This window comes from Ursus arctos, unplaced genomic scaffold (assembly GCF_023065955.2).
Source record: "Ursus arctos isolate Adak ecotype North America unplaced genomic scaffold, UrsArc2.0 scaffold_6, whole genome shotgun sequence".
Lineage (NCBI taxonomy): Eukaryota > Metazoa > Chordata > Mammalia > Carnivora > Ursidae > Ursus > Ursus arctos.
In genome coordinates this window covers 66,680,043-66,705,126 of record NW_026623078.1, presented here as the reverse complement: position 1 = coordinate 66,705,126, position 25,084 = coordinate 66,680,043, and the positions used below count along the sequence as shown (strand labels likewise).

The window sequence follows — 25,084 nt, the reverse complement described above, 5'->3', positions numbered from 1 at the left end:
CAGAGTAGAGTGACGCGGCCACCAGCAAGGGAATGCAGGCAGCCAGCAGAAGCAGCAAGTTGCAAGAACAGATTCTCCCCTTTAGCTTCCAGGGGGAGTGTGGCCCTGCCGACACCTTGATTTCAGCCCAGGGAAGCTTCTGGCTTCCAGAAGTATGTGGGATACATTTCTGTTGTTTTAAGTCCCCATGTTTGCAGTTTGTTACCGCAACTGTAGGAAACGAATACGCTGCCCTCTGTGTCCATGGGCCTTCGTCCGTTCTTGCTGCCCATCTGCCCACTGAGCCTGGCAGTCTCACTTGGTGCCTGTTCAAAAGAAGAACGAGACACTTGTCCTTCTTTAAACCTGCAGGAAGGCAAAGTACTCATTTAGCGTCAAGTTCTCTGTTCCTTTCAACTTGGCATCTGCGGTCGCCACCAACACAATACAGCCTCCACCCTCTGCTATTTTCAGTTTCTCCTCATCCCGGGAGTCGGTTTCCAGCCAAGTCTCTTGCATCAGGAAAGATAGTCAGTTAATGACCTTGAGATCATCAGTATGTGAGTAAAGAAGAGAACATTCATTTAGTATCACTAAGTGTATTCATTCAATAAATATTTGAGCATTATGTGCAAGCGTAGGGACAGTGACAGTAGGGAAGCTGACAGGACAGATCCTTATTCTTACGGAGCTAGCATTGTGGAGGACCACACTTGATAAAGCTTTTGTGTCTACAAAATTGCAGCAAAGTACTAATTTTCCAGGCCCGTTAGCAGAGCATCAGACCCATGTTTCTGCTGGGTGAACTTCCTCATTGCCTGTTCCCTGGCTTGAGCTTCTGCAGAGGGTCCTGGGAAAGCATTTTTAGCCCTGAGGACATTGTTGGGGGAGAAGCAGTGTGGAGTTTGGGTCATAACTGGTCCCGCGTATTTCTCCAAATTCCACCAGGATGTGCCCCTGTGCTCCCTTTACCCCAGTCAGCTCAGAACTTTGGGATTTGAGAAGAATGTTGAAGAACTAAAAGCACTATGGGGAAGAAAAAAATATTTGAATCTTCCTTCGTTTAATTCTGTTCTTTCCATTACTTCTCTGTATCCCAAGTGACCTCAAGAGAAAAAATAGCACCCACACTGCCAGGATTTCCTCCACCTCCAACACATCCTCACGTGGCATGGGGACTCAGCTTCCTGCACTGAAATGGTCCCCCAACCCTTGGTGGCTCCGGTGGAAACCCCATCATCTCTGGGGTCTGCCTTTTTTTCACACCCCCCCCCCCACTTCGAGGTATCGCAGTTCAGAATTCAGCTGCTGCTTGCTTCTTCCCCTCCATCTGCGTCCGAGGCACCAGCCCCTCATGTTTTGACTACCGTGCTGTGTGCTGACTCTTCCCACTGCTCCTTACCCTCCCACCTCCACACCCCCAGACCGTTCGCATAGGGACCAGAGGGATTCTTTTAATACATAAGATCACACCCACGTCATCCCTTGCTTAAAATTTCCCATGTTCAGAATAAAATCCAAAGTCCTCACCAAGGCCTAGCAGGCCCTGCGTGGTCTGGCACCTGCCTTCTTTCAGACCTCATTTCCTATCATTCTCTTGTCTTCTCGCCCTTGTGACACAAGCCTTCCTGCCATTCCCCTCATTGCTTTGACACTTCTGAATGTTCCAGGGTCACCTGTGGAGGGAGGCCTTGTCTCACCACCCAAACTACAACATGTCATCCTTCCGGTAGGGGTCCCTGTCGGCCTCTGCATATCAGTTCGTTTGTAAATTACCCATCTCTGGCACTAAATGGTAAGCTCCATGAAGACTGAAAATACTACTCCTCTCCACAGCCTCAGTACCCAGAATAGTGTCAGGCATACAGTGGTGCTCAATACATGCTTCATAAAGGAAAGAAGTCAAAGGTCAGCATATGATCAATGTGGAGGACTTTAAGCTTCTTCCAACTCCAAGAATCTATGAGCCTGTGAAGGCCTAGCAGCCTGGATTAACGAAGTGCCATTTATAACTAGGTTGGAGTATTAGGAGATTTAGTTGGTGCTCCTCTTTGGAGACTGAATTGATTTTTCTCTTCTTGATTTCTCCCTATGAGGACTACTGAGCGCAGAGCAAGGCGCCCAAGGCCCTCTCTGGAGAAAAGGCAGGGAGTGTAAAAGCCATCAGAGCATGCCTCTAGTCTCTGTCTGCAGTAGTGGTCTCCCTCTTCATCCACGTGGTTGCTGGACTTTCAAAAAAGTCTCTGCATTACCCAGTTGTCTTGATCTGACTACCTCGTACTTACTCCTGAAGTCCTAGGTTAAATGTTCTTAACTCAGTGACAGTTTCCTGCTACCCAGCCTAGGTGAGGTCACGCAGTTCTGCGATCTTTGGCCTTTGTGAGCACTCATCACAAGCCCATCAACATTTATCATTAGCTGCCTGCCTTGCCGTTCTGAAGGCACCAAAATGAACCTTGTCTGTCCTGTTCATCATTATACTCAAGGTGAATAACAGAGTGACAGGGACAGAGTAGGTACTCAATAAGTGTTTGTCGAATTAACAATTGCATTTTTATGCTAAGCAACAAAAAATGACAACATAAAAAAAAGAAAAAATGTGATTGATGATTGACTACTTACCACTTCCCTGACACCAGCATCAAAAGCAGCACCACACTTAATTTGGACACTATTTTGTGGTCAGCTGTAGGTGGTGGGACAGGAGATTAATGGGACATTTGCTGCTGGAAATGATCTAATTATTGGGCAGATTTTTCAGAACCATGGACCTGAGTGGCTCTGTAGAAACCATCCAAGGAAGACGGTGAATCAGATTTTCTTCATAACATCCTCAGTGTGCAGATCATGATCTTTTCGAGAAGTTGTTTTATCAGGAAGTTCTATACAATTTCCCCATAATCTCTCTTCTTGTAGTCCGAGCCTTGTCTTTTCCTCCCACGGAAGATAAAGCACAACTGAAGGTATAGTAGGAATTAGGAAAGGCTCTTGTGTTTTGAGTATTTTTCAACTTCTCAATTTTCCTTTCTTCAAAATGGAAATATTATCTATTTTCTCAGGATTTGGATAACAACATTTTGAACAGCTGAGTATTTAGCATGTGAAATGTTTGATAGGCACGAGTGTTTGCACCGCATAGTCTAAAATGCACAGATTTTTACAACTAGTAGAATTTTGTAACTTGCATTTTCAGAGCTGAAGCCATTAACCCACGCAAGTAGGGGATAACATTCTAATAGGGCTTATGGATCCACACTTTGCTCAGTCAGGTATATTACTGGGAAGACTGAGGCTAGAGGTTCTCAGGGGGCCACGAACAGAAAAGCTGAACCATGCACACCAAACAAAATCCTCATCCTGACTTACTAGCACCATGCTCTAGAGACAGACCAGCCGACTTACCATGACCCAGCTCCCATGTGTCTTACCAGTACCTCAGCAGCACCGCCTCCCTAATGTCACAGCTTATGAAACCACAGCTCAATTCGTGGGGAACAGAAAGGAGGATGGGTGATCTATATTTTGGTGTTGAGAGGAATTTAGATCATCTGAACTTAGGGAGTTTTTTATGCAGTATTTGTAAGTTGAGAGCAGGTATAATGAGCTGGATGTCTTATTTGGAAGCAGATTATCCACATAAAGGATACCCGATCCCATTCTGTATTTCCCGAATGAAACTTCATCACCAAGGTCTGATGGTGAGGAGAGCATTTGAAAGCAGGACTATTCCTGGCCCGGAACTCAGGCTCACAACCCCTTAGCTCTCTCAAATGACCACAAACTTAGTGGCATAAAACCACACAAATGGACTGTGTTATAGTTGTAGAGGTCAGAATTCCAAAATGCGTCTTATGGAAAATCAAGGTGTTGGTAGAGATGCTTCCTGATGGGAGAGTAGGAGAGAGAATCCACGTCCTTGTCTTTTCCAGCAATGTTCAAGGTGGATGGACTTACATTTGATGTGTACAGGAAGCAGGAAATAAACCTTACTGTAGCCACTGATACTTGGGGATCATTTGTTACTGTAACATGTTACTTATCCCAACTAATGCATTTAGTAAGGGTTAACAGGAGGTAAAAGAGAAGAGCAAACAGCAGAGATCGCTCCTACCTGACCCTTTCTATCTGCCTGTCTCTATTCACAGGCCACATACACTTCCCTATATCTCTGATGAAAATGTCCATTAACCCCATCTCCTGGCTGGTGGGTTTCTGTTCTGAGGAGGTAGAGAATTTACTTTCTGAAGTGTATGTGATAATAAACCCAAAGGTGTACCGTTGATCACACATAGTTGACTACATCAGTTGAAATGAGAAAGCTCTGCAAGTATGATGATGGGGTACTAGGCGGAGAGAACAGGATGGTGCTACAGCATTTAACCACAATCATGCTCTCTATTTCTTGTGCTAAGCCCTCGCAATGGAAGTCTGCTTCTTTCAGGGCAAGCACAGAGTGGGAGAGAATTTGGGAATTTGATGGAAACTACGGTAGAAAGGGAGTCATGCAGACGTCCTGGGGAAAAGGAAGCCATGCCAGGCTGCCTGGGGTCCGGGGTGTCTGCACACCGCAGGCACTCGCTCCTGGAGACTCATTGTTTTGCAGTCTTTAGATGCCCTCATTCACCCTGCTCCCCTTGCCCACAGCGCTGCTGTAGCCCTTGCCTGAGGCCGGAGATTGGGATCAAGGTTTAGCTCCCACCAGCTGGAAATGGAAGTCTAGCCTAGCACGAAGGGGGCAGCAGGCAAATGCCTGCAGGTGACAACGGGAACTTTACATGTGTGTTTCACAGAAACATTCTTGTAACCTGGGTTAGACATTGGTGAGCTTCTCTATAACCACAGCTACCACATTCCGGTCTTCTGCTGGGCTGTCAGTACATGAGTTCCTATGGGCCAGCCTCAGGACCCATCACCCGCCAAAGTGCATTGTTTCTATGGAAACCTGCAATCTGGGTCCAAAATACCCAGGTTAAAATTCTGCTATTCTATTTGACTCTGTGTGTTTTCAGTGGAGGCTGGCCAAATTTAGATTAAAAAGAGGGGTTCTTTTCTCAATGTGTGCATTTTCTTTATCCTGATGATATTCTTGTCAGAATAATTGAGGACCCTCTCTCCTAAAGTGTCTGTTTAGAAGGAAAGTACTGTTCCAGCAGGATTAGCCAAAACGAAGATGGAAATCCTTTCCAGCCATTGTTCATTTGCTTTTTCTTTTATTTCTCGAAACCCTGCAGGGCGAGCCCTGCTGAGACTGACTGACAAAAAGCTCGAGCGAATGGGGATTGCCCAGGAGAACCTCCGGCAGCATATCTTACAACAGGTGCTCCAGCTGAAGGTGCGCGAAGAAGTCAGAAACCTACAGTTACTCACACAAGGTATCCTGCTGCTACCTAGTGGGTGGATGGAAGGGGAGGATGGGAAGAAAGAAACCCTTACCATCATAACAAAGGGGAGCCAGGGAGAAACCATTTCTGTGTTTTTGCAGAATTTCTTTTATTTAAAAAAATATATATAGAGATTTAAGGGCCACTTCCCTCCTAAAGCTTCTCTTTTTCATCGGTCACTGGGGGAAGGATGCACAAATAAGTAATGGGTGAGCAGATGGAATTATCTGATGACCTAATATCAAGGACCTCACATAGAGTTGTATAGGTTGTGCACTGCACAACTCCAGAGATATGGATACAATTGCACCCCTAGAGTTGTACAGTGTGGCCCAAGCTGCCTTAGTTTGGCCACCAATTCTGAGGGAGCCTTGGAATTTGCATGACTCCATAGTTCATACAGTCATGATACAAGTGGGATTTGTGTTGTGTTTCATTTTACTTTGCTTTTCACTGATTAATGGGAGGAAAACATTTTAAAGGTATGTGTCTGTATATATAAGCATATGAACACATATGCTCTTGAGAGATTTTTGAGAACGTTATTTAGTATCCTGAAAATAGAATCATTTAAAAAAAAATAGATTGTAAAGAATTTAAGCCTGGAATATTATGACCATATAATTCCAAACAAGAATCATTAATAAATTCGATATGTTGGAAGCGCTTAAGGGACCTATACCAGGAAGTGACAGAAAAAAGCTGGAATTTGAAGAAAACTTTAAGTTGCACTATGTATAACTCATGTGTCTACATAAGATTTGGTTGCTATCAATCTCTACTGGCTGTAACCCTTTATTTATTTTATTTTAATGTCCATTACACACCCTTTTAAGTGAAAGGATGATAAAATACGTATTTCTGAGAGCCTGGGGTATTTTTCAATCTGTAGAATATTGTAACTGCGTGCATACTGATATTGGAGAAATCTGGGTCAGCCAAGTTTCATGTTATTGCATTTAGATTATAACCCAGTAATAGACCATTTGCCTAGAGAAGTGATGTACTGCCTAAAGATGACTGCTCTATAAGGATGTATACAGACTTCGAGTGATACGAAAATAGTGTGCTTATTTGATATGCATTATTTGCATTTGTCTCCAGAGGCTTCCAGTGGTAAATTTATCGGTACAAGTACACTGAGTGATTTAAATTTGAATCTGACATACTGATATATTTTTTAGTTTCTTTGAAGAAGTAAATAGAGATTCAAAGATTTATTATAAGAAAGTCCATCCTAGTGCTATTTATAAAACTGAAAAATTATGAACAACCTAGAGGTTCAGCAATATGGAAAGAAACAAATAATTCTGCTTATATTCGTAAGATACAATATAATGCTGTCATTAAAATTAAATCTTCAAGGAATGTACAACAACATGGGGAAGTACTTGAGAAAAAAATAGGAAGTGGGGGTGGGGGGAAAGAGCATGTAAAAATTTTTATTTACAATATGAACCAAATTTCTTAAAAAGGACATGTTTTTATATGTACACAGAAAAAGGGGTGCCAATGAATGTGCCAATGTTTTGATAATGGTTCTCTCTAGGTGGCGGGATTGGGGGTGATTTTAATTGTTTTCTTTCTTTTTTTTTTAATATTTTTCAAATTTTCTTGTTTAAATCTGTATTATGGTTATAATCAGAAAATACATGCACATTTTTTAAGCTTCAATCACATGCATCATCCTGCCAGGTTCTGGTTATGTCTTGAGGTTTTCTCTGCTCTTTTGTTTTCTTCCTATGATGATATATAGAAAATGAGACCTAAACTCATCTTGTGTGCCTTAGACTCTTCCCCCCGCCCCCCGCCACTGTCAGCCTGCAGTGTGTTTGCTTTGCAAAATCATTTTCTACAGCTTTCATTGCCCTAGATGCATAATATATAAGATTTTTCCTGAGATAGTACTCAAGTCTATTAAGCTAAATATATGTTTGTGTTCTGGGAAGGTAATGCTAAGTTCAGCCTTTTCAATTCAGTTGTTGTCACTTTCTTTAGCTTTGAAAAGCTGTGCATTTTGCATTCTTTCATTCCACTCCCTTTAGAAGAGATCACGTTCACTAGCTCTTGGATATTCTGTCTGCACTCATATTACCTTTTTTATTGCTTGTCCTTTCCATGTTAATGTTCGAACTCATTTCATGCCAGGCAGACTTTAGAAAAATCTATAGCCTTATTAAAGTGATGGTTTCTTTTTTTAAAAAAAGTGAAACAAAAAAATTGACAAGTTGTTTTTATGACTGATAATAGAAGTTCTAAAGACAGCTGGGGTAGGCTTAAAATATTTTGGGTCTGGGTTTGCTATAATAAAAATTGGAATGCTATTCTACCCAAGTAACTGACTGGCGTAACATGTATATCATAGGGAAATTCACCATGGGGTTGATATGTGGTTCAGTATTGAATATTTGATTCCCCATCGCTGCAAATATTAATCAGTAGAAATAATACGCTGAGTAAGTCCAAACAAAGATTTTAGAATGCTACTTAGCTTCTGAAAATCCCTGAACGTGTTTCTAAAAGAAATAATAGCTAAGCCTACTTTTCCAACTTTCTGATGGCTATTTTAAAACTGGGTCTTAAGCTATTGATTCTGTACCAGTCATTTTCACATTGTTGGCCAGGAGCCCCCTGACAGTAATAGGACTAAGATGGTCTCAAAAGGACTGGGGAAGCTCCTGCTGACTACTGTGGGTCATCTGAACACAGGAGCCATGAAGTTTTTACCCTCCTCCTTCTGGATGCTGACCCAGAGACAGAAACTATAAGGTATTTTAAAAACGTGCATGGTGGAGTCGTAGTAAATACATCAGTTTATAGGCACTAACAATGAATCGTAACAAACAATTTTTTAAAACAGCTCATCATCAAGTAATGAATCATGGAACTTTACATCAAAAACTAGGGATGTACTGTATGGTGACTAACATAACATAATAAAAAAATATTATTTAAAAAAAAAAGCAAAAAGAAAACAGCTCATCATCTAAAGCTGGAACTGTCCTCAGCTAAAATGCTGGCCTCTGATTTCCCTTCTGTTGTTCACCATGGCCCTGTAACTACCTGACATTTGCCAGAAACATAAGCCACGTCTGGCCCTTTGAATGCATTCCCCTGGAGACCGTTGAGGTGGTTTCTTCCTCCATATGGTCTTTTGGTCCTGTGTGTCCTGTCCATGAGGTGGCCAAGACATCAGTTTGGTGGGCTTGCTAGTTTGCTCATTCCTGCAGAAAACTCACCCATGTTACGGCATCTCCACTTGTTTGGGGGAATGCAGTACAGAGCTGGAAACATCATCATTCTCTCCTGCTTGATTCATGAGAGATGGGAGAAAGGCTCCTTATGTAGCACACAGCGGTGGTGCAGAGTATCAAATTAATTCATAACCAAGCATATATGAGGGGCATCTTTAGCTTTTTTAATAATGGACAATATTTGTAGGAAGAAAAAGACCCCAGGGATACTGAAAGCTGTTTCTCGTATGCCTAATATACAAATCACTGCACTAATTGTCACATCCAGTCCTGAGAGTTACCCTACCATGATCCGTGCTATTGTTAGCCCCAACTTACATATGGGGAAACAGAGGATGAAGAATTTAAGTAATAGACCCAAAGTCAGACAGCTAGTAAAGAGCACAGTACAGGTCTGTCCGACTCAACAGCAAACTTCTATCCATTACATTTCAGCACCTCTGATCTGTCAGATGGTGGTAATAATTCCTGTTTCATGGTGGTGCTGTGATGGTTAAATGAAGTTTTATGTGGAAACCATATAGCATAGTTTATGGCATATTCTATGAAAAGGGGTTGGCAGACTTTTTTTTTTTTTTTTCTGGAAAGGGCCACGTGTATGTATTTTAGTCTTTAAGGGCCATGCAGTATCTATGGTAACTACTACATCATGTAAAAGCAACCACAGATACTCTTAAGTGATTGAAAATAGCAGTATACCAATGAAACTTTATTTACAAACATAGTTGGTGGGCCATAGTTTGTGGACTCCTGCATTACAGGGGCAAAAATGTAAACTTTTAATAGCATTATCAATATTATTTTTTTCTTAGTATCTTCCCTTTTGAGTTGTAAATGCTTCCCTCATCTTGCGATGTATATATATATCACTCCTGGGGTGTCCTTTTCAATGTCTTCCTTGGCTACAAGTACATGGATAGTGTAAAAATGTCATCACAGCTGTGAGGGTGGGGTTACTTTGGGCAGTAGAAACCAGTATCCAAACTGGAGGATAAAGCAGATGAAGGCAGTAAATGCCACCATCTCCAAATGCCTTTTTAATGAGTGCCTACAGAGTGAAAGAAAGACGACCACGGTTGTTTACCAAGGCCACTTAGAGCTCATTAAACATTAGTGTTTCCCGAAGGACTTCTTCCACATTGTCCAAATATATGTGGCAAATTTTAGTTAAGAATTGCATGACCAGAGGACTTTCCTGGAGCTTCATCTTTTCGAATGACACAAATTAGAAACACTACTTTCTAATCCAAGAAGACTTTTCAGAACCATGTGTACAGAGTGGGTATTTTAGTCCAGTCACCCCCACAGTGATACTTCAGCAACTGAAGTAGGCCATCTGATCTGAAATAGGCCATCTGGTCCACCACATTGCTTAAAGAAGGAAGTCTTTGTAGAACATAGCAATAGACTCTTTGAGAAAATTTTTCCAATCTCATTTTACAGTTTTGGGCTCCAAGACCCAAAGAGGATTAGAGAATAGTTCATGGTTACACAGCTGGTTAGTAGCATAACTGAAACTAGATCCCTGTTCTCCTAATTCCCAAACCACTGTTCTTTTCTCCTTATTGTTTTCGATTAAGGTTTAATTTATATACAGTAAAATGCACCATTTTTAGTGTACAGCTCTGCAGCTTTTGACAAATGCGTATGGTTGTGTAGCCCCCACCACAGTCAAGATATTAAATAAAAGTTCTGTAAGTCCAAAAAATATTCTCCCTGGTGCCCCTTTGCTGTCAGCTCCTCTCATTACCCCCACCCTCTGGCAACCACTGCTGTGTTTTCTGTACCTTTAGTTTTGCCTTTTCCAGAGTGTCATAAGTGGAATCAGAGAGTCTGACTTCTTTCACTTAACTGTGATTCACTGAGACTTATCAGAGCTGTGGTGTATATCACCAGTTCATTCATTTTAATTGCCTAGTATTCCACTGGGTGGATATCCCACAGTTAGATATACCACAGTCTCCAGCTGAGGGACATCTGGGTTGTTTCCAGTTTTGTAAATACTAATAAAACTATTATAAGATTCATGTACTGGTTTTCATATAAACATGAGTTTTCATTTCATTAGCTAAATATCTAGAAATTGCTGGGTCGTATCATAATTATATGATTATTAAGAAACTGCCGGCCCAGTATTCTTAAGATAATAAAAGAAGAAAAACAGTGTTAGAGGCTGGCTTTCATACATGCAAAAATATTACAAGTTTTCTGAAAATCATTCCATCTTCGTAGAAGTCTTACCTAGCACTTTCTTGAGCCACCACCATCTTAAGAAGCCCCTGTTTTCCTGAGAGTTTCTAGTGAATTGTCTCAACATAAATCAAGGTCAAAAATGTTTATGGTTCACTTGTTCATTTAACTAAAATTTTCTTAGCATCTCAGTTGTCATTAAGAAATGCTTTCTTTGCCAGGGCACCCGGGCGGCTCATTCGGTTAAGTATCTGCCTTCGGCTCAGGTCATGTTCTTGGGGTCCTAGGATCAAGCCCCATGTTTGGCGCTCTGCTCAGTGGGGAGGCCTGCTTCTCCCTCTCCCTCTGCCTGCTACTCCCCCTGCTTGTGTTTTCTGTCTCTCCCCCTCTCTCCCCCTCTCCCCCTCTCTCCCTCTCTGTCAAATAAATAAATAAATAAAATCTTTAAAAAACAAAAGGAAAGAAAAAGGAAAAGAAAAGAAAAGAAATGCTTTCTTTGTCTTTCCTCTGAGGAAGATAATTATAGTAATATTTCCAGCTCCTGGGAAAGAAAACTTGAACCAATCAGATTCCCTTTTATGCATACGTGAGGTATGTCTGATGGCCCCTTCTAGTATCTTCCAAATTATACTCTTTGAATTTCCAGGCTTTTCCATGTCTTTTATTTAGTTGCGCCACTGGTGTTACAGATCTGTTGTTCACATGTATGTTCTCTTCATACTCAGCTCTTCCGCCTTATCATTGGTTGACATTGAGTTTACCTCCCTGGTGCTCATCTGTTTGCGTGAGCATGGTGATGACCCTCTTGTTCTCCTCCTCTTTTTCCAGTGGCTCCTTCTCTTTGATAGCAAGTCCCCTTCCTCTGTCACTCCCTGAATGTTGATGCCACCTGGGGAATGGGTCCTCTTAGCTCTTCTCATTGTGCATGCTCCCTGGAGAATCTCATGCACTGCCATAGTTTTAACCATCCCCTCCTTCATAGTGACTCTTAAATACATCTTAGATCACTATGAAGCTTCAGATCTTTACTTTAATCTCCCTAAAGAGCATGAACTCTGAATATTCTGTTATCTCAAAAATGTTCTAAGGTAACTCCATTGTCTTTCTCGCCATCTCCCCAGCCTATTCTTCCCCTTGTGTTTCTTCTCAAGGTTAATGCCGTTTCTCATTTATCACCTAATGTAGAAGGCTCCGAATCACCTGACCTGTGGTTACTCCTTCTCCCTTACCATCCATATGTAATCAGTGACCATATCTTTTGAATTCTGTTTGTAGAATGGGTTTCCAGTCTTTTCTTGCCTCATGACCATGCTAATCACTGTGTTAAACCATTCCTCTTAAGCTCCTTCCCAGGCCGTAAGAATAACATAGTAGTTATTTGATCTCTAATCTCTGCCCTGTCGCATTCGTTCACCTTTAATTAACTTCCTACTTCTATTGCCAGACTTAATTTAAATATATTTCTGATGACATTATATCCCTCCTTGAAACTTTTGATGGCTCCCAGCTGCCTACAGAATAAAACCCAAACTTTTTACCATTCCACAGAAAGCCATTCTGGGCATTTCATAGATGTATTAACTTTGGGCAAGTTACTTGTCAGAGATTAAGATTCCTCAGTTGTAAAAATGGGACTAAGACCTATTTCACAGAGTTGTTAAGAATACGGTATAATAAAACTCATGAAAGGACCTAGGCTTGATGAGATATCACCTCTTCTGAGAAGACTTACCTCCTCTCTCAAGCGGAACCAATCATTCTCTCTTCTTCATTACTAAGTACTTTGTTCATACTGATAATGTATTGATTACATAGTATCTTTTTAGTATCCATTTATTCTTTCATCCACTGAGCACCAGTTTCTGTGGTGTTAGGGATGGAAGGAACACCCAATCTAGCAATGAGGATAGAATGTGTATGCCCTCATAGAAATACATGGATGTATAGTAATGCCAAAGAACTGGAACTTAGCCTCACCTGGGAATCGATGGGATAAAGGAAGACTTGCCAAAGGTATAATACATGAACTACATCTTGAATGATATAAGTTTTGACAGATGGCCAAGGGCTGGCATGAAGCAGAAGGAAGAGCCTATACAAAGGCATGATAGCAAGAAGTCTGTCCATCTCCCCTGTAGAACACGGACACCTCATTGTCTTCTGATTTTTTTTTTATTTTTTATTTTTTTTGCTCTCCTACCTCCTAGCATATTATTTAGCAGAGAGTGGATCTTCCATTTCTTTTTACTGATTTAAAATTAATTGTTCCCTTTTTTTCTTATTTACTAACTATTCTCAATCTTCTCAAAGCAATAAATGCGATATCAATTTTTTTGGATTCCTAATAAAAATAAGAGTAGCTACAGAGCCATTGAGCAAAATTGTGCAGAATCTCTTTCATCCTGTTGTGATCTTTTTGTATTATTTTGACTAGTAAAGGTGATGGTGCTGGCTCTGAAAGAAATGCACCTCTCACAAGCGCTCTTAAATATATAAGCCACTCCTTCATTGCGTTGTTTTTCCTACTATTTTCTATTTTAAATGTTCTGAGCGATACTGTCAAGCAACTATAAATTGAGCCTTTTCTCCTAAGACCCAGTGAATTGCCTAGTAGCTCATGGTAGATGAGAATGTTGGATCAGGAATCTTAGAGGAATTTGTGGAGATTATTCTTCCATAATTGGGGTCTTTCATTACCACTTCCGCATCCAGTGCTATTTGACTAGGAGCTGCCAACCACATGTCACTTCTAAGTTGCATCCAAGATAGCATTTCCTCAATCTGCTACCTTCTTGAGCTTTTCCCCAGCATGTTTCATAATCTCCATACCCTGTTATACAAGTGGTGTGGCCAGGAATCGTTCTAATTTTATCAAGTATTTGAGCCTTCAGAGAAATTCTCTTTGGTGTAGTTTTATATTTAAAGGCCAATACATAGACTATTTGGGGGATTATTGAGCTCACACATCAGTATATCAGTAGTTAGCATTGTGCTGCGTATACCCTAGTTAGCACCCACTCCAATTTTGTTTTCATTGTGGGAGGCCATTATGGCTGGGTCATTCAAGAAGGTGTTTGCAGTGAGGCTTCAAATGGACCTTCTTATCTGCTGCATTCTTCATGGTAGGAATATATCTATTCCGACTGTGCCAGTGGTCCCTCTAGCCTGCATAAAGGAGAAGTATCCACACATTAATGTTTTTTTAATCTGGAAATGTTCTTGCAGGAGTTATCCTTGTCCTTACCTCTGCACGACTCTGTTTCTTAATGGCATTTTTCCATGCTGAAAAGTAACTGTTAGGGACGCCAAATGGTTCATGTCTGCCTCTGCAGAAACCACCAACCTCAGAATTCTTTACTTTTCATCTCTTTGCATTTCAGTGTTCTAGGTGAAATTAAAAATATATTTGATATCTGTTGTTTGGACAATTCAAGATGGCCGTGGGATTGCATTCTTATTTCACCTTGTGGCTTGACTGTGAATTTGAAAGACCTTGAATGACGGATACTGTATTGACGTTTGTTTTCTACAACTGACACTGGGTTCCTTTCTTCAGGGTAAGGCTAGACCCTGCAATTTTGGTTTGAATCTCCTATAGGCTTCATTTAGAAAAGCAGTTGTAATAGGACAATGGCATGTGGACCTGATGAGAGAAAATCAAAGCCATTTTCAGGGATGCACTGAGCTGCTTTGGCTTTTCTAAGAAGAAACAGAGAAATATACCATCTGAACGCTTTAGAATTTTGGTCCCTAATATTATTTATTGCTTACTTTCTCTGTGGCCTTTTTCTTTGGGACCACCAATTCTCAGTGCCTGGAGTAAAATTTCACAAAGGGTAGATGTTCAAGATTCTCATTGCAGCCATGTATCTACCCACCAGTTCCAGAAGCCATTGCGTACGTAGTCTACACTGTGATTGCCCCAACCATGTGCCCCTGCCACAAGACAAAATCTCTCCTTCTCTGAAATAACACCTTTGTTATTAGTATCCCTTTTTTTTCGATCACTTTATATAGTAGCAATTACACAGCTGTTCATTCAGGAATTCATCCAGAAAACATTTACTAAAATCCTACCATGCATCCAGCACTCGATGCTGTGTGTTAGGGATACAGGGATGAATATAACAATCCTTGATGTGGAAGTCAAGTGAAAGAGGCATAACAGAGGTAAACATAGAATTCAAGGATCACTTAGGAAGTGCATCTAAACCAGAAAGAATACATCAGGAAAGGTTCCAAGAGGCAGTGACCTCTAAACTGAGCCAGATATTTAGTCAGGGTTTGTTAATTTTTGATTTAGTCATCAAGCAAATATAAAATTGCCAAGATGATCACAGCTTCAGAGAGATATACCATGCTGTAAAACTTCTATTTACTAAAAAAAAAAAAAAAAAAAAAAAAATCTGTATTTACTGAGTGCCTGACCTTTACTGGGTGTTGGTGAAATTCAGTAAGAGAGACATGGCTCTCAGATATAGGGATTTCACATTTCCATAGGGAAGACACTTCCAAGCAAATAATCTTTGTAACGTGGTGAATGATCCAAAAGGAGATGTTAATGACGCTTTGGGAGTGAGTAAGCAGAGGGACTTCCCCTGACTCTGAGTGATCAGGAAAATCTCCCTCAGGAGCTGTAGCCAAGGAGTAGGGCAGGTGGGGCTTAGGGACTATGGAAAGAGGGAGGGAACAGCCTGTTCTGTGGCCAACATTGAAGAAGGAGGTTGGTGCATCCCAGGAACATGGGGAAAGCCAGAAGGAAGGCTCACTGGTTGAAGGTGGAGAGAGTGAGTGGGAGGGGAGACAGTGCTGGGAAGTGAGAAGGGAAAGGGTAAGGGAGGGGTGAAGTGAACACCTTCTGTGTTTGCTTTCCTAAGGAATTTAGAGACAGTGGGGGGCCACTAAAGAGTTTGAACCAGAGACCACCCTGATCAGCTTTGTATAACAAAAGAAGGGCAGATACATTGAAGAAGGACAAGACAGGAGGCAGGACTCCAGTGAGGAAGCTCTTGCATTAATCTGTGCAGGAGATGAAGGCAGCCTGAAGGAGGGTGGTGGCCAGTGGGAGTGGAGAGAAGTCAACTCCAGAGACGAGACAACCCATGATGACAGAGTGAGGAACAGTCAGGAGGAGGATGGTAAAGGATCATCTTTCACATCTCTATACCACATTCTCCTCCCCCAGATCCATGCTTGCTGCAGCAGAATTTTCTTCATGCTTCTTCACAACTCTAGATTCCTGGACCTGACCCCAGAACCTATGGAATTAGGCTCTCCAGCCCAGGCATTTGTATTTTCCACAGCTTCACCCCCACATAATGCTTAAGCAGATGAAAGTGTGTCACTGCCTGACACTCTACAGACCTCACACGCACAGTGTACCGGGCACTCCACCCCTTCACAGCGTGAGTAGGGCTCTCTTGGCTTAATGAGTTTGCCTGTCATGACCAGGTAAACTCAGACAAAGACTTCAGCCGTTGTGGTGAATGAGAATATCTCATATAAAACCCAAATTGGAATGGAATCCGTCCTACACTCTCACCTTACCTTGCCGGTGATGTCCTCAAGCTCCAAGACATTGGCCTACCCCCATAGTTCCCAGGAGACCGCCACTGAAATCCCACCTCTCCCCTTTCCCCAGGCAACATGAAATAGGTTCTCTAGGGCAATAAAGAAGGTACTTCATACTGAAACCCTACCGTTTCCTGTGCAAGACAGGGGAAAGGCGAGGCTGTCATGATAGGACCTCTTCCAACGATAGAAGGGGGAAGAAGAGAAAGAACAGTGGTTGCTTCAGCTCTAAAAGGAGCAGTTTGGGATTCATATTTGAAACTGTGGAGGTTTTGTAAAGTTTAGCTGCTATTTCAAAATCATTAATATCTAACATCAGCATTAGATACTATATTTATTTCCGTACAAAGGCACAAGTTACCAAATCTTCAATTTATTACAAAAGGGCAGCCTGGAGCTAAGGTTGATTGTACACCTATTTGCACATTTGGCATTTTGAATTCCATATTTAGCTCCCACAATAATTTTGCACGATGGATATCATGAGCCCCATTCTATAGATGAAGAAACTTGGCCCAGAGAACTGCAGTGCTCATTCAGGGTCACAGCAAAAAAGTGCAAATATCAGGGTTCTCCAGAAACACAGAACCATTAGGGGATAGATACTTAATATTTTAATTATAATATATTTGCAGAGAGAGAGACTTATTGTAAGGAATTGACTCTCACAATTATGGGGGCTGAGAAGTCCTAGGATCTGTTGTCAACGAGCTGAAGACACAGGAGAGCCAGCGGTGGGCTAGTTTGAAAACCAGCAGGCCGAAAACCCAAGAAGTTCAAGTCCAAAAGCAGGGAAAAACCAATGCCCTCATTTGAAACAGGCAGAAAGGATCCCCCTTTAACTTGAAGGAGGGTCAGCCTTTTTGTTCTTTTCAGGCCTTCAACTGATCATATGAGGCCCACCCACATTGGAGAGAACAATCTGCTTTCTCTGGCCACCCCTTCAAATGTTAATCTCCTTCAAAAACACCATCACAGACACACTCAAAATAATGTTTGACCAAATATATGGGTACCCCATGGACTGGTCAAGTTGACACATAAAACTATCACAGTGGGCAAGTAACTAGTTGTCTTCAAAACCAGTGCTCTTTCCTGGTGACCTACCTGCCTGCTGTTAAGTCTCTCTTCTTTCAAAGATACATTTTTTTTTTATATAAAAACGGTGACATGAAAGTACTTTCTTTAACTTAGTTAGCCAACATAGAGTGTATCATTAGTTTCAGAGGTAGAGTTCAGTGATTCATCAGTTGCATATCACACCTAGTGCTCATCAAGCACCCTCTTTAATGCCCATCACCCAATTACCACGTCCTCCCACCCACCTCCCCTGCAACAGCCTTCAGTTTTTTTCCCATAGTGAAGAGTCTCTCGTGGTTTGTCTCCCTCTCTGATTTCTTCCCATTCCATTTTCCCTCCCTTCCCCTGTGGTCCTCTGTGCTGTTTCTTATATTCCTCACATGAGTGAAACCATACGGTAATTGTCTTTCTCTGATTGACTTATTTCACTCAGCATTATTCCCTCCAGTTCCATTCACGTCGACGTAAATGGTTAAGACGCCAATGTATTTTTTAAAAAATTAATGCTTGAGGGGGTACCTGGGTACCTCAGTCAGTTGCAAGTCTGACTCTTGGTTTTGGCTCAGGTCATGATCTCCAGGTTGTGAGATCGAGCCCTACATCAGGCTCCCCATTAGACACAGAGCCTGCTTAAGATTCTCTCTCTCTTCCTCTCTTTCTGCCACTCCCCCCTCCACCACTCGCACATGCTCTCTTTTTCTCTCTCTAAAAAAAAAAAAAAAAAGTAATGCTTAAGACTATTTACATAAAAGCTTTCTCTTAATACCTTGCTTCTCACACGTGGTTTTCACTCTCCATCCTCCATTTTCTGTTATTCTGGGCTGCTGGGAATGGTGGTAGGTGTGTGGTTTTGCTAAGCCCCTCCTGCATACCCGAGATATTGGGACACAAGAAATTTATCTCCCAACTTGACGACATAATGAACCAGAGATGCCAGCCTAGCATTTCCTGATGCCCCCAAATACCCTGAGTAGTCGGAATCTTGTTCGATCAGTGATGTGAAATTTTGCTAGTTGCCATTTTAATTGATTTAATTGATATTGATTCAACATAAATGAATGCACAGAAAATTATAAACAGTGACCTAAAAGGTTTCATGTGTCTGCTATATAAGAGGGTATGCGGCTCTGATGTATACATCTGAAGGTTTACTCTGTCCATATTGTATCAGAGAAACAACACAGTTGTTGAGCACTAAAAACTATTAAACTTTGAATATTGATGAAGGTAGTATATGGGGATTCTGAAAATGTATAAGAAGCATTTGAGTATATGTTTTGGCTCATCCCATTTCTATCACATTGGTTGGTTGTGATGGTTCATGTCTACTGTAAACTATATAGATATAGGTATAGATATTTATCCATCTAAGTATCAGGAAGTTTGATTTTTCTTTTGTCATTTGATCATGCCATGGAAAAGAGGAAGATATGAAATAGTAACAGAACAAGTTTCATTGACCTGGATTTGTATTTTTTTTTAAAAACATTGATCCTCTCCTGAGACTTGAATATTTGTTTTGTTATACAAAGAGTTTTACTATAATAATACTTCTGGTCTAGCAGGATTTGACATGTATTCAAGCATAAATAAATGGCCTCTAATGTCCTTTCTATTTCTAAAACTTTAAACTTGAATTATCTTCTGGGTTTTCTCTCTCTCTACTTCCCTCTTTTTTTTCTCCCCAGTGTACTTCTCCACTAAAGACTGCTCAGCCCGCAGAAGAATTATTAGAAATTTATTAATTAAGGACCAGTTTCTGCTTCTTTGTCAGGGATAATCATTTGTTTTAGAGCCGATTTTCTGCTTTAATTAAATGAAAATGTCATTCAGTCAAATGAATTCATTTATATTTATTTATCCAGTTCTCCAGGCTTGAATTTCTTAGTAGGGACTTGGGCTCATCACATTTGTTCACACAATGAACTGAAAAATGTCTCTTTCAGCAGTTTAAAAAGCTCGCAAATGTTTACTCCTCCAAGTAGAAGCACTGTGTAAACAAAACTGTGATTAACAAATGTGCGAATGGTTGTTTTCTTGTGTAGACATTATCTAGGCGCATGTAGGGGTGCATAGTTGAGGATATGTGAATGTAGTGGGGAGTATGTATGTAGGGTAGTGAGGAGTACCCAGCACCCCAGTCCCTTCTGATTTAAGAAAGTGTCAAAGGCCATCCTTGAACCATCTGTGTGTCTTTATTTGCCTTTTCAAAATGCTAATTGGGGGTGCAAGGTTTAAATGCTACCTAATCCATCACTTCATATTTTTTAAAGGATTACTTATTGACTATGGTCTACATAGCTAACACTGTAATAGCATGTTAAAATGGAACAAACATACGTATTCACCCATTCAGCAACTTTTGAGTACCTACTGTGTGTCAGGCTGGGCATTGGGACTCTATGATGAACAGTATAATCCTTGAACTTGACAAATGGGCTAGCTGCCAAAGTCTTTGTGGCACGAGCAAATTATGTTCCACTTCCAGAAGGCTGGCACTAGGGCTTCCTACTCCACTTTTCCAGACACATACTTAAAGGTGTAAATGTTACCTTGAATTCTTTCCAGGAAAAAAACAAGGGCCGTTAGAGCAATTCTCTACCTTAGTGGAAGGGTGGAAATGGGCACTGATGCCCGCCTGGCATGAGGAGACTTTGGTTTAGACTTTCTGGTGATCACACAGCCACAGATACGAACTCTTTAATCACCCACCCTGTGGCAAAATCCCTGTGGGTACAAAGAGCATCTCTAAGGTGCTGTGCCAAAAAACCTCGGTCCTGGGGAGCCTGGGTGACCCAGGTGGTTAAGTGTTCGACTCTTGGTTTCGGCTCAGGTCGTGATCTCAGGGTCGTGAGATCCAGCCCCTCATGGGGCTCCACACTCAGTGGGGAGTCTGCTTGAGATTGATTCTCTCTCTCTCCCTCTGCCCCTCCCTCTGCTCTTGTATGGTCTCTCATTCTCTCTCTCTCAAATAATAAATAAATAAATCTTTTTAAAACTGAAATAAACTATATAAAAAAACTGAGCACCTCATATACACATTGCTCTTGTCTCTCCTGTGATTCAAGCAGGTTTTTAACTCCATCTGTTTTGTGGTGATGGTGGGTTGTCTGTATGTTTGTTGCCTTAAATAATCTGGAGGCAAAATTGAGTTCAAAGGGCTTGAAAGTTGAGTTTCCAGCAGCTTAAAGAGTTACTCCATAAAATAAGCACAATTTTAATCTTTAAATAAGTCATCCTTTCGTTTTCTTCTCTGTGTCATAATAAGAGCTAAAATTATGATGTCTTCGCAGTTTCTGTGGGGAGAAGCAGTTGTGCTGGGAGTCAGTCCGTCTCCTGGGTTAACCTGGCACTGGGGTTAGGAAATGCCAGTACTTGAGTTTCTTCATCCTTAAAATAGCTCCTGGTAGCTTCTAAATGCTGTGACAGTAAAGATAGTTGAAATAAATATTACTTAGACTCCAGGGAACCTATCCTATTCAAGCCCTGGGCTTAGAAAGAACAGGTTGAAAAAGAGTTGACTTCTTCGTCTCTTGATGGGGATGCTGAGCACGTTCATTCTGGCCGAAACCCCACTGCCCAGGTGGCGAGAATAAGGTAATGGGTATCTCCAGAGAGAGGATGGCAGCGCGTCCCAGACCCTCAAAGGGCAGCTGACGGACTATTTGGATAAATGTTTATTAAGCATTTGTTATATGCTGGCAACCGTACAAGACCCCAGACAGCCCCTGCCTTCAAGGAGCCTTCACTCCAATGATTAGTCCAAAACTTTAGACTTTTACCAAAATCTGATCAGAATCGGTTCTAAGACCCAGGATACTTAGTCCCACATGCGGCCAGGGTGAACAGCGACAAGAGCAGTAATCGGGTCATTTTATCCTTATAACAACCTGTGAGACAGGAGCTGTTAGTGTCCCTGTTTGGATCAAAGTACTGATACACAGAGAATTGAAGTGACTTTAGAACAGGGTCACTCAGTCTGAGAAGTGATGGAGTGAGGATTTGAGCCCCAGTTTTCTCCAAAGCACATGGTTCTAGACACCAGCTAGGTTTGTTGCTGTAACTCTGTGAATGCACTCATGACATTGGGAAGAGCTGTCACCACTGTCTGATGTCAGGGAGGTGACTCTGTGAGAGCTATGTCGTACTGCCCCTGCAGAATTGTTCAGTTAGCACATCCTTTTCTAGAGTTCTACCCACAGGAGATGAGGGGTGTGTATGTGTGTGTGTCCCACAAAATTGTGTTAAGGGCAGTGAAGGAAGAATATAAAATGCAAGGAGATGCTCTAATTTAGACTGGGGGTAGCAGTGACATTTAATGGTAATGAGAAGAAATGAGGGTTCCCAGGTGAAAACAGAGGAAGAGCAAGCAGGCAGGTGGGAAAGTATGTGCTAAGTCCTGAGGCACAAGAGAGTTCAGCATTATCTAAGAACTGAACACAGACCACAGGCGAGACCTCAGAGCTCCAAAGAGAGCCCTGTGGCCTGCATACAGCAAGGGACAGATCCATAGGGGCTCAAAGTCACATAGAGGGTTTGGAATTAGGGTCTCAAGAAGTGCAGTGAGAGGCCATTAGAGGATTTCAAGCAGAGAAGTGAGGAGATCATACTTACGTTTTTAAAAGATCATGTTGGCAGCTGTCTAGAGAATGGGTTAGACAAGAGATGGAACCAGGGAGGCCCACCAGTGACTTTTGCCAGAGCCCAGGTGAGAACAGGTGATGATCAGAACTAAGGTGGTGGCCACTGAGCTGAACAGGACCAGATCTGTTTGCCGGTAGGATCCACAGGGTGTGATGATGGATTAGATGTAGCCAGGAGAGGGAGAAGCAAGAGTCAGTCAGGATTCCTGGTCTGAACTGCTACAGGGTAGAACAGTCTGTGCTCAGGAGGAACCTGGAAGGGGGAGTGTGAGGCAGAGAAATGAGGAGATGGGTCTGTAACATGTTATATCTGCAGTCCTTTGAAACATTGAAGAAAGCAGTTAGATGCCTGGGTATGACAGTCTCATGAGGGATCTGTCCTGAACAGGAAATTGAGGAATTCTCAAAAAATGTGTCAAAGATGCCATGGGGGTGGTTCAGTTGCTTGACCACTAAGCCTTTCTGACCTATATTCACAGCAGGTCTTGTTTAATGTCAAATAGGAGAGCTAGAGGGGCAAGTTTCAAGGGCCCTGTGTATGCTTCCATCACTGAGCTGCCCATCAGCTTTTGTGTACTTCCTGAGTGTCTTCTGGTGGTTTGTCCAAATGCACATCAGAAAAGGCCTTGGGAGGGACAAGAAGCTGTCCCGAGGGGAGCCATCACAAAACGGTGTTGTGACGTGTCACCGTGCCCGGCCCTGGGCCAGGCTCCCCATTCGCAGCATCGCCTCTGCAGATGTCCAGGGGAACTATGACAGAGTCACCCAGAGCATGACCTTTGTAGAAAAAAATCTAAGTCGTTACCCCAGCTCTGTCCCTCATTATCCACTCAACTTTAGGCAAATGACCTATCCTTTCCGCAAGCAAGTTTTCTGCACCGTAAAATCAGAACAAAAATACCTAGCTCAGAGTTCCTATGTGGGTTAAAAGAGATTTTTGTGAAGTGATGATTAGCACAGATCTGAATAAATGATCGGAAGTGGATCCATATCTAAGAGGACGTTCGAGATTAGCTAAGGCTGAAATATGGATTTCATAAGGCTATTTCAGTAAGTCAAACACTGAATTTTTGTTAAAATTCTGCAATCATCTCAAGGCAGAGAAATGAGAGAGGGCATTGTGTAGGATAGATAGCTTTATCACTTCCATTAAATTGCTTTTGACAGAGGCCAGTTTGTCAACCAGAATCACAGTCAAAAGTATACCAATATCTGAAGACAATTACTCATTGTCTGTGAACAAGTCTGGAGGATGGTATAGAAGTTTCTGTGTACAGCTGTGCATTTGGGTCCTTTTGATGACTTCATTTGATCAGACTACGTAGCTTGTTGAAGAATCATCCCTAATGTAGATAGGTTCTTTGCGAGTGCATAGAGGACATTGTCTAGGATACCTGTGTTTTCATGGGACTAGAAGAATCCCTACCACCACTACCTGCAAGTCGTCCAGTGATACCCATGTTATACTGTTGCTTCAATTATTAATACTATTGTTTTAATGTTGTACTGAGAAATAGTCATGGTCATTACCCAAGTCAGCAACTGTATTTACTAAGTATCTCTTACATGCCCAGCACTACTGGGACTGAGAATGAAGAAGGCAGACTCTTCCTTGTTATTCCTTATACTGACTCTACAACTAGAGAACACTACCAGAGATTTATGATTCAATACTCTTTGGAATCGCATATAAGTAAGTGCTCTAGAACAATGCCATCCAATAGAACTTTCTGAAATGGAAATGTCTTGATCTGCACTGTTCAGTCCAGTAGCCACCAGCCACATGTGGCCATTGAGTACTCGAAATGTAGGTAGTGTGGCTAAGGAACTGAATTTATAATTTAATTTTAATTGACTTAAATTGAAGTAGCCATTTGTGACTCCCAGCTCCAGCAATTCTGAGGCGAGATGGTTGTGGGCTCCAAAAATTCAGGAAAGAAATAGGGCTTCAGGCAGAGCTTAGAAGTAGGGAGGATGCTCCATCGAGAGTACCAGCATGAGCAAAGGCTGCGAGGAAGGGGAAAGCATGTGGTTTGTGAACATTACACAGGCAAGGAAATTGAAGGAAATTTGATGAGAAGGACTTTCTGAAATGTCAGGGAAGATGTTTCTAGAATCTAGACCATGTCTCTATTTTATGAGCTTTGTATGAGTTTTTTTGGCTGTGGTAAGCCTCCCATTATTTGGGATGGATTACATAGTGTTGATTTTGTTATACTTTTGATAAATGAGTAAAGTCCACAGAGTTATACCATGTAATGTACAAGTTGGTCGTTGACGCTTTCCATACCTGTGAGAAAGCCATCTAAAGATAATTCAAGAAAGCATTGATGTAGCAGAGCTTAAAGGAACCTTCAAGGGTTGAGTCACCAAGGGACGAGCAACAGCAGAAGCCGGAGGGGCCAGAGCGCTGGAGCTGTGAAGAGGGTCAGCTGACCAGAGAATCTTGTGGAGAGGTGCAGCCATTGCCACAAGCACCAGGTCCAAGCAGGGAAGGAAGTCAAACCTCCTGCCTGCTACCTCCCACTGGTGCCTCTCACTAGCTAAACACAACCAGAGACGAGAGGGCAGGGGGTCGCAGGTGATACAGTCCTCGGGGGTCAGCCTCCCACGGCGCAGATGGACAGAAAAGGCAAGAATGGATTGTGGGAAAAGGCTGGGAAAGGAAGTGTGAATAAATCAGCTCTTTTTTTTTTTCTTTTTTTCTTCTTCTTTTTTTTTTTTTTTTTTTTTTTCCTGATGTTGAAAGAATAGCGTCTTAGTTTGGGCTGCTAAAACAAAAACACCATAGACTGGGCGGCTTAAACACACCATTTATTTCTCACAGTTCTGGGTGCTGAAAGTCTAAGATCAAAATGCCAGATGATTCAGTTTCTGGTGAGGACTCTCTTCTGGGTGTGTGGATGATTACCTCTTTGCTGTGTCCTCACATGGTGGGCAGAGGGAGAGAAGCAAGCTCTCTTGAATCTCATCTCATAAGGACTCT

The 25,084-nt window shown here is 41.9% G+C and overlaps 1 protein-coding gene across 2 annotated transcripts in view; it reads left to right on the top strand.

The window, feature by feature from the left end:
* SAMD12 (sterile alpha motif domain containing 12) overlaps positions 1-25,084 on the top strand; it is a 368,350-nt gene that overhangs the window by 204,263 nt on the left and 139,003 nt on the right. For both annotated transcript variants that reach the window (XM_026495527.4, XM_057307811.1), the window contains exon 4: positions 5,211-5,351. In XM_026495527.4, coding sequence (XP_026351312.1) covers positions 5,211-5,351 — 141 coding nt within the window. The remainder of the gene's footprint in view (positions 1-5,210; positions 5,352-25,084) is intronic.